Genomic DNA, 15,127 nt, shown 5'->3' on the forward strand with positions numbered 1-15,127 from the left:
GGGTTATATTATATTTTTTATACTTTTATCAAATTTTTACATACAAATTTTTTTTTGAGTGGTACACATATAAATTAATATATTTTGTAAACAAATTGAATAAATAAAATCTAAAAATATTATTTTGACCCATATATATAATCCATGCTTGTTAGTTGTTAATTCCCACGTTGGCTATGAGCATATATACCTAATCATTAACGCGGAAACGATGACCCGGTGGAATCAATCAATCAACTATGTTTATCAAGTAGCAACGTAAACTTTCAATCTTTCAGATTAATCTTTACAATATTTACTGTTAATTTTTTTTTATTCTTGTGATGATATCTTCAGATCTAAAATTAATATGTTACAGAATAAAATTTTATTAAACAAGATTAAAATTTCTATGATTTGCTTAAGCAGAAACCACTCAACTAAATCAAATTAATTTATTTTAAGAGATAACTGATTTTTTAGAGATAATTCAATTTAGTCTTTTAATTTGTATATAGGTCTCAATTTAGTTCCTAAAATTTTAATTGTCTCTATTTTTTGGTTTGCAGCAGGGTATCCATCAGGCCGGAAGCCCAATGACTAATCCCTCGGGTACTGCAGAGGCACACAAAGTGGGCGACCCTCCCAAACAAGCAAGCTCCATTCCCATCCTCTATTGTTTAAGGACACGTTTTAACTAAATTCTAAATAAAAATAAAATATTAAAGTGAGCACTAAGCCCAATGTATTTGGTAAACGCAAGTCTACAATATGGGCTTTGAGGATTATTAGGGAAGGTTTATGGGCTGGCATTGGTTTGGGCTTTAGGGTCCAATTTCAGAGGGGTTGGATTAGGGTTTACGAGGGGGAAGACCGAAGACATATACATAATACATTGCATTCATTTTGGTTCCCTTTGCGGCTTCTCCTCTTTCTCACTGCACCCGTTGCTGCTTTGAAGTTGGAACCATGGTATGCCAATTTCACTTTCTCGAATTATCCCGTTTAATGAATTGTTAGGTTTTTGCAAATTAGCTACTCAGAGTTGTTTAAACACTATTGCATCGTTGATTGGTTATGGTTTATAGAATTATAGTCACTAATCATGTGTATATAAAGTTGTGTTCTTGAATGTTAATTTTGCAATGGTGTGTGATTGAGCTTATTTGTGTGTAAAAAGCCGAAGCAAATACATGAGATAAAGGATTTCCTTCTAACAGCAAGAAGGAAGGACGCAAGGTCAGTGAAGATAAAGAGGAGCAGAGATGTTGTTAAGTTCAAGGTCAGGTGCTCCAAGTACCTCTACACACTCTGTGTCTTTGATCCTGAAAAAGCTGATAAATTAAAGCAATCTCTCCCTCCTGGTAAGAGAGATGATTATAATATCTCAGTTAAAATGAATGTTTTTTTTTTTTTATTTAATGACATTTTGTTTGATCTATAACAACTAACTAACTTATAAAGTTGTTGGTTTTTTCAGGTTTGAGTGTGCAAGACCTGTAAAGGTGTTGACCAAGTATGTGTTTTTGAGGCCTTTGATGTTTGTTTTCATTATATTCTGATCAACATTGGGATATTTGTGAGTTAGTTGGTCTTCCTATTTAGATAGTCGTCCTATATAAGAATAGAACATGGTTGTTTACTTTTTTTTCATTTGTTATGAATGCATATTGTTTTCTGTCTAATGGAAGATGTCTCTACTCTGTCAAACTAAATATGGAGGAATTCATAGCCTTTTTCTGAATTTTTGGCTGGTGTTCTTTTCTCAGTATAGTTACAAGTTACAACTTACAACTTACAGGTATCACGTTACTATACTCAAGAGTGCAATCATATAAATCTTCTAAGCAATAGAGCGAAAATTGAAGTTCACTAATTGTTGATGCTCATTCATTTAACGTTGCTTTCTTATTTCTGTGATGTCAACTTCTTTAGTTCTCGGTAGACAAACATATGAACCAATAGATACAAAATTCAAGAAATTTTTAGAGTGCCCAAATATTAAGTAATTCAAAATATTGCATGGTTTGGTGAAAGCAAATGTTTCATTTTGAAAAGAACAGTAAATTTTCTGCTTGTAAACTCGAGAAATGGTGCCCTCTATCAATAGTCTAGCCATTCATGAATGTGGCCGAAAAATACATACAGAAACTGAAGCAATTTTGGCGAGTAGTGTTGTAATTTCATTTTTATCCTCAGTATGTCACAACAAACCACAGAAAATGTAATTGGAGGAGGGTATTCTTCCAGATTGGCGAATGTATTCTCCTTTTTCTGCGATTCTTGCTGCTTCTCGATTCTTTCTAGCTTCAGCTGCTGCGAACTTTTCCTCTGTTCTTTGTCTCAGCATCGCAATCTTTTTCACCGCCTTTGCCCGAGCTTGAGCTTTCATTTGCTCAACTTTGGCCTATAATGTTAAGAACTCAGTCAGTGGTAAATTTGCTACACAAATCAATTGAATGTCATTAGTCTTGGATCAAATCTATGATCTGTGCTAACTAGTTTTAGTACCTCGATTCTTCTCATTTCTGCTTCTAATTTTGCCTTTTGTTGACTTTCCCATGCTTGAATTTTTATGTCCTCGCGCTTGTATCTGCAAATTGAAACATGTTAATATCAAAAGGAAGAGCATGGTTTAATTTGTTTAAAAGAAAAATGTTGTTTTTACTTTAGTCCATAGACAATATGAATAATGCAGAAACCTTGCAGTATATCTAGATTTCTCAGCTTGCTCCCATGAAGCTGCACGTTTTTGGAATTCGATTCTGCCACGTTCTTCTTTATTCAAGTCCCAAGAAGATGTTTTCTTCTTAACCTTTTCATCATGGCTTGCCCATGCAGCAATGTTCATCTTACCAAGCTGCACACCAAGGGCTTCAATCTCTTTCCTTGTCTTAAGCTTCAGTTCTTCTTCAGACAGCTTTTTTTCAGTGTTTTCAACTGGAGACGGAGGATTCGCGCCCCTCCTAGGAGTTGAAGGCATTGATGGTGCTGGACTAAGTACTGGAGTTATTGAACCAATTGGAGTAGAAGTTCGCGAAGGTCCCTGACTTGTCATGGGGGTCATTTCTGTTCCCATGTCTCTCATTGCAACAGATCTTATCCCAGGAACGGCTTCATCATAATTTATAAGGATATAGTTAGTTAATGTTCCTAACTAATCATTGAGCATTGTAAAAAAATGAATCCTATTTATGTTCTTCTATGATCAATCATATCCTAATTCCATGAAAATAGTCAAGTATGCTGACAAATTTTGATGTAACAATTCATATGACATTGGGTGCAATGAGATCTTCTACATACCTGTCTTATCATCTGCTTCCTTTAAACCTTTGGTTTCTGGAAAAGATTCCATTACTGGAACATGAACTCGTTCTGTTTCTGCCACTTTGGCTTTTGGTAGCTTATTATCAAAATAATCAGAATCTGGTGCAACCTTGATCATACTAGTTGTGAAGCGATTCACTTGGTTCTGTAAAGCATTCTTTTTTGTGTAACCAGCTTGTATATTTTGCCTATTCATTATCCATTTCTCTGCATCATTCCACTTGGATGGAATAGGCCTTAATAGGAACCTTGTTGCAGGATTGTTCACTGGTCTCTCTTTATGGAACTCGAAACTTGATGAGCTAGCACTACTATCGCACTCAAGATTTTCATCGTCTGTTGTTTTCGCTGGGGGAATTATTGTTCCTGACTTACCATTATCACCATTTTGAGAATGCTGCATTTTTATGAGGTCCATGTTACCATAACAAGTCTGGTTATTCTGGTGCAACATTGCATCACTTGACAGCTTTAACGGTGGAACCTCTAAGCTTGAAGATGTAACTGAGAAACATGATTTAATTAGTTCCAAATATGAAAATCCTAATATTCTAGACATATGACTTATCGTTGTCCCGAAAAACTCATAATTCAAAGTATAAAAATGTAAAAGAACTACTATGCTAGGATAAGCATGAAAAACTCAACTCCTACAATCATAAACTAGAAATGTGGACCAACCATGGGGATAAATTCTGCAAAATTGCATATTTGAAATGAAAATGTAATGTTAAGAGAGAGTAAGAGAGAGAGAAATGCAAATGTAGACCTTCATCAAGAAGGTTGTTAGTCTCTGAGGCAAGTAAGCTGTTCTTCACAAACTCAGCATCATCATGCTTTGAAGGGGAAGTTCTGGTTGAGTTACAGTTGGATCCATCTTTCTTCTTAAGATGGTGAGGTCCTGTAAGCTTCATCCTTAGTTTACTAGGAGAAATCATTCCACTCTGCATTTGTGCAAAGCAATGATCCCTCATTAAACACCTATAACTCCAATGAAAAGTTTTCAAAGCACAATCCAACTTCAACAAAGAAAACCAGTACTAGTTGTTCAGTCCCTTCTCACCACAATGTCCACCTCCACATATTTCAATTCAGAATTACATTTTCCACAGAAGAAAAAACAAGTGTAATTGAGATTGAACTAAGCACTATTCTTTCTGCCCCACACAGCCAACAACTAGTTTGAACAATGCATGGTTTCAAGTTACTTTTACTGTTAAAAGTAGAGAAAAAAAATAAAACCAAAAGCAGAATTTTCAAACCATGTTAACAACTTTACTTGGAGGGAATCAGTGTAACTATTAACAAAGTCTTGTAAGCAAACAGAAGCAATGACTGTTCTGAAATTTACCCTGATAAAACCACACACACACAAAAATATAGACAATATCACCACAAAAACAAACAAAAAAAAGTTTCAAATTTTATGAACAAAACCAACAAGGTTGAATAATACCCCACAAGATCAACCACTGCATTAAATACAAAAAGTTCAACAGTTGAAGGGAACATTAACATTGGCTTATTGTACATATCACATCAGAGGTAGCAACAAAATAGCATTTACCTGAACTTTGCCAATCCTCTCATACTCCATTGTATATAGTATTCTTTCAATTTCAAGTCTCAGTCCAACTTGCAAAGCTAGTTCAGCAAGAAAAACAAGTGTGTATCAATGCAGCATGTGAGTGAGTGACAACACAAAAATATAACAGGATAGCAATGTGAGTATGAATTTTGAGGTTGCTTGCTGTGGATGTTATGTTTTGTATCTGATCCAAGTATGTTCTTCCACCACGTGGGGGCCCACTTAATGTGTTGAAAGATCTGTCATGTGTGTGGGGACACACACTGTTGTTTTGAATGCTCTTCTTGTTGGGTTGTGTGTCCCTATCTATAGTCCCATTCCAACCCAGAAATTCATTAACATAAAATAAAGTTTATATGATTAACTTATGGATTTAATAGACAGAAAATGCAATTATGTTCAGTTTTCTCAGCTATTACTTAGAGTGGTTTACATTCTTTAAGTTTCATTAACTGATTATAGTATTGCACATTATTACATGTTATGTTTCTGACTCCTTTAACATCTCATATTCAATGAAGGGAAAGAAACAAAAATGAGATCATTGAGATTTGAAGCAATAGATAAGGAAATGATTTTGGTCAGAGTGTTTGGAACAGTGTCAGTGTGTAATGGCAATGATGAAAAGTTTGATTTTCAATTTCCTCTGCAAGTAACTGCATGAGCAGGTTGGTCATAATCTTTGATCAAACAAAAAAACTTGCTACAAAAAGAAGTGGTAATAAATTTGCAGAAAAATACTTTATGAACCGAAACTTCAACTTACATTTTGGAGCAGCAACTCTAGTAGCATTAATGTTATTATTATAGCATTTTTAAAGTTCCAATCATAGCAATAATTACTCTAGCAGATGAAACTTTTATGCACTTTAATTAAAAAATTATGGTAAGTTGTTATTATAATGGATAATTGGATAGTTTAATAGTTATCACCAAAGTTCGTTTTTAAAAAAAAAAAAGAAAAGAAAAAAATTGAGACCCTTTTAGTAAAAGTAATTAAAGATTTTCTTCTACCATAAACATGTTAAAAAGCCTCTCTTATTTTCTTGGGATAGTTTAAAACAAACCTTTAAACCTGAAAATATACTGAAAAAGTTGCAACTTTAAAAAGAGATTTGTGTGAGTGTAATGACCTTGATGCAAGAAATTGCATAGGACAGAATAAAAGATTTTTTTTTGGATAAAGTATATTTTTTGTCCTTAAAGTTTGACAAAAGTTTCAAAAATATCTCTAAATTTTATTTTGTTTCAATTTTGTCCCAAAAGTTTTTGATTTGCATCAAATATACTCTCGACAGCTAAATTTTCAAAAAAATTAAAACCAATCTAACAATAATGCATGAAAATTATGCTTGATTTGCTTGTGTTGAAAGTTGTTCTTATGAAATTGTTGTTGAATTGGTCTTAAATTTTTTGAAAAATTAGCCATCAGGAGTATATTTGATGCAAATCGAAAATTTTTGGGACAAAATTGAAACAAAATAAAACTTAAGGGTATTTTTAAAACTTTAGAGACAAAAAATATACTTTACCCTATTTTTTTCAAATTAAAACTACATGTTTGACTGGAAGAACACGCAGGAGTTGTTGCTTTCTGATATTATCACCCTTTGCATGCTTCTCCTTTTTTCAAATCTTTGAAAAAATTGAGTTATTTTGGTGTGGAATTTTGTTTCCATGTGTTATTTTTTCCCCTACTCCCCTTTGGTCAGGCAATAAGGTTTATTTAGATTTGTTTTTTAAGTCAATGATGGTTTTGTCACGCTTATATCATATGATAGCAATTTTTAAAAGTCACATTATTATTACAATCACATTCAAGAGATGGCACAACTATTCAATACAAATAATGTAAGTAATAAAGTATGTAACCAATGCTTCAAATTTAAATATGGCTGAGATTCTAGTTGGTTAAGCATTGGCGGTTTTAGAAGCTTCAATTACAATTACAATTACAAACTGAAATAATGCTCCATTTTTATAATATTATTTATTGCCTTTTTGTTTTGGAAATAAATACAAAATATTGGTTAGTTGACTTAGATTCAATATTTCGAATTTCTTTGGGCCCTGTGTATAGTTGTTGGGTTGTATTTTGATTTTTTGGTCATGAAAGACTAACAATGAAAGTAGTACTAGGCTTTGAAAATCCAGATAAGGACAATTGAAGTTGGCAAAGTACAATTCATAACTCATTATAACTTAGAAAAGTACACACAAGACAACACACCCCATTAAGGAAGTAACAAACTTCATTGTTGTGTTGCATATATAATTACAATGAATTTCAAGAGAAAATATGAATATTTTCAAAATGAAAAATGAAAAATGAAGTATCCAGTTGTTCTTCTTACAGGTCAAGTTATTTATTGTAGGTTTATCTCAAAATTTATGCAAAAAAATTATCATCTGAAATGATGTGATAATATAAGATTTTGTAGCATCGCTAATTTATAGGATATATGTATTAAAATTGCAATTGAAGCTCTTAAATCGCTACTTAGGCAGCACTCCGTTCACATGCATAGTTTATTTATACGGTAATGTTAGGGAGACAAAAAAAAAAAAAAAACAGTCAGAACTTGTCTTATTAGCATTCATTAATTGCTGCAGTAATTAATAAATGTTAAATAAAACAAGTTCGGGCTGATTTTGGCTAAATTTTTTGTTACCAAATATTTCCGTTATAAAAAATTGAGAATTGAAAATCATAACCAAATGCTTAGTAGTATCATTATTAGTCCACAAAAGACTATATAGTAGCTATCTCTAATCTGAAACTTGATTTTGCTAAATCAATGTACAACATTTACAAAACAATAAATGGAAAAGAAAGAAAAAAAAAAACAAAATAATGTTGGCAGAGGAGGATGGTTCAAATATTTTACACTACTCTCAATTCTACAGAACCTGCTTTTGCATGTTTTCTTTACCATTCTGTAACATTTGATGGGGTGAAACATAGGAATGTTTAACCAAGTTGTCAGCATCACTAACATACACTACTCTAAAGATATCATACTTCATCTCTAAAGAGAAACGTTCAAGATATGGCATCATCCAATTTCTATGGTCAGAATTGAGAATATATGAGTAACAAAAATGGAGAGACTTCCACACATGCATGCACACCACTCCTGGCCTGCTCTGTGCTTTCAAGCAAAGGCCTGCTGTCGCGCCTTCTATCTTGTCGAATCGAGACCTGAAAATTGCCAGGACAGCATAGCAAAGATCATTGAGGTCACCACTAGTGGTGGCTGCTGAATGAATGGAAATTATGTCCCCATTGGAGAATTTAGCAGTTGAAGATCCATCTCTTGATTCTCCGGCGTATGCTTCAAGAAAGGTGTATTCAACTAATGTAGTCATGCTTGATATGTTGTTTATCATTGATTTCTGTTAAACAAAAAGATAATTTGAACTTGAATGATGAAGAGGAAAATTTTCTGCCTAAATTCTTTGATGAATGTAATATGATAATTAGTAAGGGTAGTGTATTCTTTTCCAAACAATACATAAAGAAAGAAAAGGAGTATTAAGAAGAAATTTGATTTATGATAATAGAGCTCAATGAATAACAAGGTTGGATATATTAAAACATTTCAGGGTTCTGTTTAGATGTTTATTTTCTAAGAGTTGGTTGTGTTCATTTTAAATGTTCTGTTTTTAGTCCCTTAAAAAGGTTCTCTGATCTTGATAATTAAAACAAAATAAAATCTTTCCATACACCTCTCACCAAGTAAACTCTCCTCATACAAATTCAGATGTTGACTAATTTTAGTTCACATAAAATTCTTATCCGAATTCAATTATTGAGGGGCTAAACTTACAAGGGTAGTGATAAGCTGTTCTTTTTCCTTGTTGGACCTCTTCTGCCATGCACCATACCATATGATCTGATCATAAGCCACAAAATATTCAGCAAACTTCAGCTTATTGCATACAAAAATAAAATAAGAAAGAAATGTAAGTGCATTAAATGATCAGTGAAATGAGCATCAACATATAAGATATTTGCATTAACACTGCATAGAGAAACTTTTATTGTGGGACTGAAGATATGAAACTGATACATTGATAGAAAACTGTTGGGCCAACCGTGGAGAGCTCTCGATCGGAGAGATTTCGGGGAGGAATCAAGTGAGATAACATAAGATAAAAAAACACCATATCCAACTCAAAACATTAAGGGGTTAAGTTAATGGGTCTCTCATCTTATAAACTCTTCACTTTTCCTTACTTTCTTTGATGTGAGACTAACTTCAACACTCTTCATACTTGCAACATTAACAAAAACAATGACAGCAGTATTTCTCCTGAACTTAACTAAATTACAAAATCAAATTGGCTCCAATAAAACTCTTATTCTTAGGGATTAGAATAGGATGAACCAAATTTTCAAAAATCAGAGTTATTATAGCAAGAAGGGAATAACAAATAAGATAAATCATATTGTTTTAGAAACATTTATTAAAAATGAATGAACTAAACAGATTCAAAAGTTTGAAAAGCTATATGTGTGTGTTTGTGTGTGTGAATTGTTGGCAGATTCAACCATTACAGATGGTAGAGTACCATGGAGCAATGGAACTTGAAGCTGTCATTCACTGAAAAAAACAAAAACAGCTCCAAAGTAAAATCTTCATGTTGTGTCCAAAACCTACGTGGAAAACAAAACTGATAATAAGAAAAGTACTATAACATCATTTTGGGATATATATGCAGCACAATCCAATTGAAGAATTTAATGGGGTTTCCAAAAACTAAGTTTTTACACACAAAATAAAGAACAATTGAAGATTGATTGATGAAAGAGAATTACTAGTATGGATGAAGTTAGTTACCATGTTTCCATGGATGCTCCTAAAGATAGAGGTTTGAAGACAACCAAGGGTGTGAGTACTCAAGGAGAAGTGTTTGAGGACATGAACAACAGCTTCATCATCAACCACCACAAAGGTTGGCTTGAAAACAAAGAAGCTAACGTCCAAGGTGTTCTTGTTGTTGTTCAAAGGCACACAACAACATGCCATGATGCTCTTTACTCTCTTAGTCTCTCTACTTTGTTTTTCTTGTATTCTGATTAATTTTCTTGATCTTCAAGTTCCAAATAAATCCCTTCTTCTCAAGCAAACTCGAAGCTTCCATCAACAATGAATGAATAGCAACAAGGTCTAAGGTTGCTTTCTAGAATGGTTCCAAATTTTGACTTTGGTTCTGGAGGAATTCAACTCAGCTGCTTGTTTCCTTCTAATTGGTCTTCTGTTGTTCCTTCTAAATGGACTAACATTAAAGTAATAAAGAGGAATCACAATGCAACTGCAAGATTAACTACTTCAACTTGTTCACACCTATTCCACTGTAAAATAATAGTAAGCCTTTACATCCACGAAATTTCTAAGATATTTGTTATATCTAATCTGATTTAATCATGCTAAGTGTATACCAAAATCAACAACTAGTATAATATATATATTGAAATACAAATACACAATATATTAGTAGACGATTTTAGTCTACAAATAGCACTTTTGAATCTAATTATATATAACGGAGATTTACAAAAGTTTTGGTATACAATTCTTTTTTCTAAAATAGTCTTTGTTCTATAATTTTTAAAATTTGAATTTAAAACAAAAAATTTACCATATTGACTAACTTTATATTTATTGTTTTGTATATATTTAATAAATAAAAAAGTGAATTACTAAATATTTTGATACGCACCTAGCAGCTTTATAATACGATATATAATATTGGTTTTGTTAGGTAGATAATAACTTTTGTAAATAATGTGAACAATGGGCTCTAAAATTGACCTAATAAAGTAAAAAAATATTCCACTCCGAAATTACCTCATAAATCCTAACACTAGGATAATAATCCGTACATAGTAAATTGAACATCCAACCATTGTTAACTGTGTATGAGTAAATCGAATCAAAAGGAATAACCATCCAATTAAAAATAATCAACATAATCATCTGCATACCTATTGAATTGAACATCCAACATATCGATTTGTTCACATTACTTAGTATTCTCATTATTTTCGTATACTTTTCCTAATAATATTTGATGCTTTGACCGATTCAACCGCTTTCGCCTTTATATAGTGTCCTTGTGAAAATATAGACAGAAGAAGTGATGAACCAATTAAATGTTAGCAGGTCAAATAAATTTGCATGTTTTAATTGGACTATATGACATGAATTCTAGCCGTGCAAACTACGTCCTTCCTCAATTTATCATTAACTTGGCATTTCTAAGGACAAGATATCTACAGGAATCGCAAAAACAAAGTTCCATTTTATGTCTCATCCCATAGCGGAAAGCTGTTTTTGATATTTCAAAGTTTGTGAAAACTGAAAAGCATTTTACGCGTATCTACAGTGTGTAACTTTGCAAGACGATTAAATAACAACAAATCGATACACGCGTTAAAAATTTTATTCTTTTCAGAAATGAAGCTTCCTTTAGTCTTTACTCGTTACTCTCTTTCGACTAAATGTTACTACTAAAGGAAGTAAAAAAAATAAACACACAATGTAATACAAGTAATTCCAATAGATAAGACCAAATGCTTTAGCAACAGCCTTCAGATTAGTAGCTTTGTACTAGTAACAGCGAAAAGAATACTACAATACGGATGGTTCCCTATGCACTTCAAGGAGTTGATTACAAAATTGTTACTAATTCTGCTCAGGATTTTAATTATAATTCGGGACTTCCATCACAATAAGTTATCCTCAGCAAGTCCGGAAATGGCATCTCTAGTAATGATGTCGATTCCTTAGGGACTTGTACAAACTCGGGATACTCTTAAAAAATATTAAGTTGAAATTAAATCTAATTCTGATTTAACAGTATGCTGTATGCCTGTATCTGTATATGTTGTCTCATGCTTTACCCTGCAAGAATATGGTAGCATATAATATTAGAGCACTGCTATTTATTTAAAGTCAATATGGCTACAGATAAAGGAATTCAAGAGGATAGGGAATTGCATTACATGTTTGTTTGTAGTAATCATACATCATCGGTTCCTAAACGTGTAATAGAGCTATTGTTCAAATAAGGATTTCCTTGTTTTTCATCGAAAATTACTTAGGAACAACAAAATGTAGGACCAGTGAACGAAATGGAATGCATGCATTTACTACACCTTACCTCATGAATGTATTTGCATTTAAAGGATGGAAGTGATTCCAAAGTGACTTTTGATTAACCAATCTAAAGAGTTCTTCACATTTTCTACCTACTCCAGTACTCCCTTTCTATCTTCTTCAACAGACACAACCTGGATGTCATCTACTCTCCACAATTTATAAGGGGAAGTTTTAGAAACTTAAAAGGCAATTATACCCCCAGGAATGAAATCATTTTGGCAGGCACATACATCCCAAGAAAGGTGACATATCAGAGACAGATGCATGGTACTGATCATAGTGAACATCTCATATCCTAGTTTGATATGTACTGATCTAGATGAGCAAAATGGAGATTCAGATTCACAAGCATTATTACCTTATAAGTTTATGGGGACTTTCAAGCCATCGTGAGCAAGCTGCACTGGAATTCCCTCCCTAATCACAAAAATAGAGGGTTCAACTGTATTAATTGCTAAAATTAACAACATACCTTATAATACAAAGATATATAGTTGAACTGCATTTACTTGGTCCTGTTACTGTCAGACTGTCCGGTAATATTACTTGTATAAGTTGCATTTGAAACATTTAATGATTTAATATTCAACATCTTCATAAATGGATAAGACATGTACCTTCTGGACCAATCTTTCAAAAACTCATTGTCCTTGTGGTGATCAAATTCGTGAGTCATTCCAATCAACAGGGTTTGCTTTGGACATAACCTCTTGACAGTTTCAAGAGTCTATAAAATTCCATCAATTAGTAAGCATTTCACCACAGGGAGATACAATGTGTAACTGTAAACATCATTTCATAAAATGCAAAACAAACCTGTGGAAAACAAAGGTGAACATTGTGTGATCCAGTCTGCAAAAACAGAGATTAACATAAGAAGGAAGATGTCTATGACCGAGAAAATTATATATACTTAAAATTAAGTGTGGGATTGACAAACAAGCATGAAAAAAAATTTCTGAATTAGAAAAGTATCAGGGAAGGCATTATTCCAAATAACCAATCATGCAACTCAATGCTAATGATAAAAAAAAAATCCAATAAGCAGATCTATACAATTGAAAATAGAAGTACTGACCCTATACAAACAATCCAATATAAGAAGATCCAACTGCCCAGCTCCACTTTTTGATATGACTGTAAAAAGAAGATTCATTGCTTGAAGTTAGGTGTCAAAAAGCAGAACATACTACAGGATCTTATTTTGAATTGAAAAACTTTTTCCCAATCTAAGTAACAGCATTGATAAAACAGAAACGATCTCTCCGCATACATATATAGTCTTATAGTCCAACTTTGTGAGATAGTACAGAAGATAATTCAAAACGCACCATGCTCTGTACTAGCTGGAAACCGTGAAACATCTGATATATAAGCCACCTTGTTTTTCTCACCAAAAAGAAAGCCCAAACAGATGTAATCCTCTCCATGCATAACCTAAACCCACAGACAAAATAGCTAAGTGGTAAAATAAAAGTATTTTTTCTTGTTCTTACCTTTAAAGACAAAGATTGCAGCCACTTACTGGCAAAGGAGTGAATTTCAAGCCTGATACATAAAAGGGTTTATTGATATCATCAGCGATAATGTTCCAGGCAAGCTGGGCTACTCTACGTATTTCTTGTCCTTCCTTTGGTTTCTTCGGAATCAAATATGGAAACTTCTCTGCTATGCTATTGCAAGATGTAAAACAGTGGATAGTTAGCCCCTCAATTTCTAATTTACAAGAATACTGACTTTAGAGGATCTAGAATAGAGGGAAAGTCCTAGTAATTTAAACTAGATCAGGGATGAAGTGCAAATTAATTGCATGATAAGTTATTGTAACTGAAGGTACCTATCCATTGAATGCTGACTCAGGTATATGGGGGTGGGATCAATATCATTTGTGGGACTAAAAGGCTGCACAGCACGTATATCATCCAATCCAAGGACTGCATCAGCATGTTCATGAGTCAAAATGATCTGCAGCTCAAGCAAGAACTGAATTTCATTCTGAGACTATGAAATTGATGCCAATAAAAATTTCAAAGATATAATACAAATTTCACATACTAACTCTGATTCATATTGATTTCACATAAAAACAATAGTAAATCCATAGACTTTAAATAAATGACAGGACCATTAACTCACAGAATCTATTCTCGGTATCCGATGGGAAACAAACCATCTAAGTACTGCCTCCCTAAATGTCTTCCCAACATCAATCAATATATATTTGTGATTATCATTGCTTTCACAATAATCAATTAGAAGGGATGTATTGCACCTGTAAGAGCCACAAAATACTAAAATGTTAATTCTTTCCACAAATGTCATGGCATAAAATCCTAGGAGCAAGAACCCTGATTATCATAGCAATGCGATTCTCAATTTCGGTTTCAATTCTTTCTTTCCCGTTTTCCTATAGTTCAAACACTAATGTTTTAACCGTTAATCCGTTCATGCTAGCTTTCTAACCGTGGTTGCTTAAAACGCTCGAAAATGGAGAGAGAGAAATGAGAGGAAAAGTAACCTGTAATTAGGGTTACGCTCGGGAGGGATAGATAATGACTGAACACAGACGGAGCAGGGAGGATCTGAAGGGCGGATCAGGCACATTACGTTGGGAACCATGCTGGAACAGCCGGTTCCCATGAAGATCAATGCAGATTCCGACGGAGCGGCGGTTGCGTGAGTGTTTTCGGAGGCGGAGCAATTGGAAGTAGCCATTGCGTGACGGCAGATCGAGAAGGAAGAGAAAGAAGGTTGAAGAGAGAGAGAGTTGAAGAGAAAGAAGGTTGGTAAGAACAATAGAAAGAGGGAAGATTCCGAAGGCGCATATAATAGTTAATACACCAAGATTCCCAACCCGCCAAATTTAGAATTGGAAAGTGGATCATACGTCAATTAAAATATATGATTAGTCATGTAAAGATAAGATATTTTTTTATTTAATTTTTTAGAAGACTTAAATATCTTTTTTTGATGTTAGACAAAAATTATTTTTTTAAATTAATCAAATTATTTAATTTTATAGTTTCAAAATTTAAAAATTTTAAAAACAAAAATAAAATCA

General features: G+C 33.1%; 4 protein-coding genes across 10 annotated transcripts; 1 reads left to right on the forward strand and 3 right to left on the reverse strand.

Annotated features, from left to right (window-relative positions):
• Positions 796-1,725, forward strand: LOC107623849 (60S ribosomal protein L38). The gene is made up of 3 exons (XM_016326243.2): positions 796-951; positions 1,160-1,343; positions 1,460-1,725. Exons 1-3 carry the CDS (start codon positions 949-951, stop codon positions 1,480-1,482), a joined length of 210 nt encoding a protein of 69 aa, XP_016181729.1. The 5' UTR covers positions 796-948; the 3' UTR covers positions 1,483-1,725.
• LOC107623848 lies at positions 1,541-5,224 on the reverse strand. Of its 2 annotated transcripts, none has more exons than XM_016326242.2 (6): positions 4,877-5,224; positions 4,079-4,253; positions 3,286-3,813; positions 2,682-3,093; positions 2,491-2,572; positions 1,541-2,386 (listed from the first exon to the last, which is right to left on the reverse strand). In XM_016326242.2, exons 1-6 carry the CDS (start codon positions 4,904-4,906, stop codon positions 2,183-2,185), a joined length of 1,431 nt encoding a protein of 476 aa, XP_016181728.1. In that variant the 5' UTR covers positions 4,907-5,224; the 3' UTR covers positions 1,541-2,182. The 2 variants fall into 2 exon arrangements, with proteins under 2 accessions (XP_016181728.1, XP_020968534.1); XM_021112875.1 differs by lacking the exon at positions 4,877-5,224 and adding an exon at positions 4,351-4,814.
• Positions 7,644-10,260, reverse strand: LOC107624525. Of its 2 annotated transcripts, XM_016327025.2 has the most exons (4): positions 9,742-9,979; positions 9,473-9,557; positions 8,728-8,793; positions 7,644-8,293 (listed from the first exon to the last, which is right to left on the reverse strand). In XM_016327025.2, exons 1-4 carry the CDS (start codon positions 9,750-9,752, stop codon positions 7,799-7,801), a joined length of 657 nt encoding a protein of 218 aa, XP_016182511.1. In that variant the 5' UTR covers positions 9,753-9,979; the 3' UTR covers positions 7,644-7,798. The 2 variants fall into 2 exon arrangements, with proteins under 2 accessions (XP_016182511.1, XP_016182510.1); XM_016327024.2 differs by lacking the exon at positions 9,473-9,557 and having other exon boundaries at positions 9,742-10,260.
• Positions 11,447-14,929, reverse strand: LOC107624376 (putative hydrolase C777.06c). Of its 5 annotated transcripts, XR_001616863.2 has the most exons (11): positions 14,585-14,925; positions 14,203-14,338; positions 13,904-14,031; positions 13,592-13,739; positions 13,398-13,503; positions 13,145-13,203; positions 12,883-12,918; positions 12,684-12,793; positions 12,425-12,483; positions 12,068-12,208; positions 11,447-11,808 (listed from the first exon to the last, which is right to left on the reverse strand). XR_001616863.2 is itself a non-coding variant. In XM_016326874.2 (10 exons), the coding sequence occupies exons 1-9, from the start codon at positions 14,779-14,781 to the stop codon at positions 12,426-12,428; spliced, it is 978 nt and encodes a 325-aa protein (XP_016182360.1). In that variant the 5' UTR covers positions 14,782-14,924; the 3' UTR covers positions 11,447-11,808; position 12,425. The 5 variants fall into 5 exon arrangements, 4 of the variants coding, with proteins under 4 accessions (XP_016182360.1, XP_020968536.1, XP_020968535.1 ...); XM_016326874.2 differs by lacking the exon at positions 12,068-12,208 and having other exon boundaries at positions 14,585-14,924; XM_021112877.1 differs by lacking the exons at positions 11,447-11,808; positions 12,068-12,208; positions 12,425-12,483 and adding an exon at positions 12,499-12,595 and having other exon boundaries at positions 13,904-14,028; positions 14,585-14,929.

The sequence above is a fragment of the Arachis ipaensis genome, chromosome B10 (assembly GCF_000816755.2).
Source record: "Arachis ipaensis cultivar K30076 chromosome B10, Araip1.1, whole genome shotgun sequence".
Classification (NCBI taxonomy): domain Eukaryota; kingdom Viridiplantae; phylum Streptophyta; class Magnoliopsida; order Fabales; family Fabaceae; genus Arachis; species Arachis ipaensis.

Excerpts from the sequence above, each read along its gene's own strand:
- LOC107623849 (XM_016326243.2), top strand. Across the intron at positions 1,344-1,459 it reads AAAGCAATCTCTCCCTCCTG|GTTTGAGTGTGCAAGACCTG; the intron begins GTAAGAGAGATG and ends TGGTTTTTTCAG.
- LOC107623848 (XM_016326242.2), bottom strand. The coding sequence starts at position 4,906 with ATGGAGTATGAGAGGATTGGCAAAGTTCAG. Across the intron at positions 4,254-4,876 it reads AGAGGATTGGCAAAGTTCAG|AGTGGAATGATTTCTCCTAG; the intron begins GTAAATGCTATT and ends GCACAAATGCAG. Across the intron at positions 3,094-3,285 it reads GGAAGCAGATGATAAGACAG|CCGTTCCTGGGATAAGATCT; the intron begins GTATGTAGAAGA and ends ATTATGATGAAG.
- LOC107624376 (XM_021112876.1), bottom strand. The coding sequence starts at position 14,781 with ATGGCTACTTCCAATTGCTCCGCCTCCGAAAACACTCACGCAACCGCC. Across the intron at positions 14,339-14,584 it reads GAGCGTAACCCTAATTACAG|GTGCAATACATCCCTTCTAA; the intron begins GTTACTTTTCCT and ends TGGCTCTTACAG. Across the intron at positions 13,504-13,591 it reads TGAAATTCACTCCTTTGCCA|GTTATGCATGGAGAGGATTA; the intron begins GTAAGTGGCTGC and ends CTGTGGGTTTAG.
- LOC107624525 (XM_016327024.2), bottom strand. The coding sequence starts at position 9,930 with ATGGCATGTTGTTGTGTGCCTTTGAACAACAACAAGAACACCTTGGAC. Across the intron at positions 8,794-9,741 it reads GGAGCATCCATGGAAACATG|ATCATATGGTATGGTGCATG; the intron begins GTAACTAACTTC and ends GCTTATGATCAG. Across the intron at positions 8,294-8,727 it reads AACAGCTTATCACTACCCTT|AAATCAATGATAAACAACAT; the intron begins GTAAGTTTAGCC and ends TTTGTTTAACAG.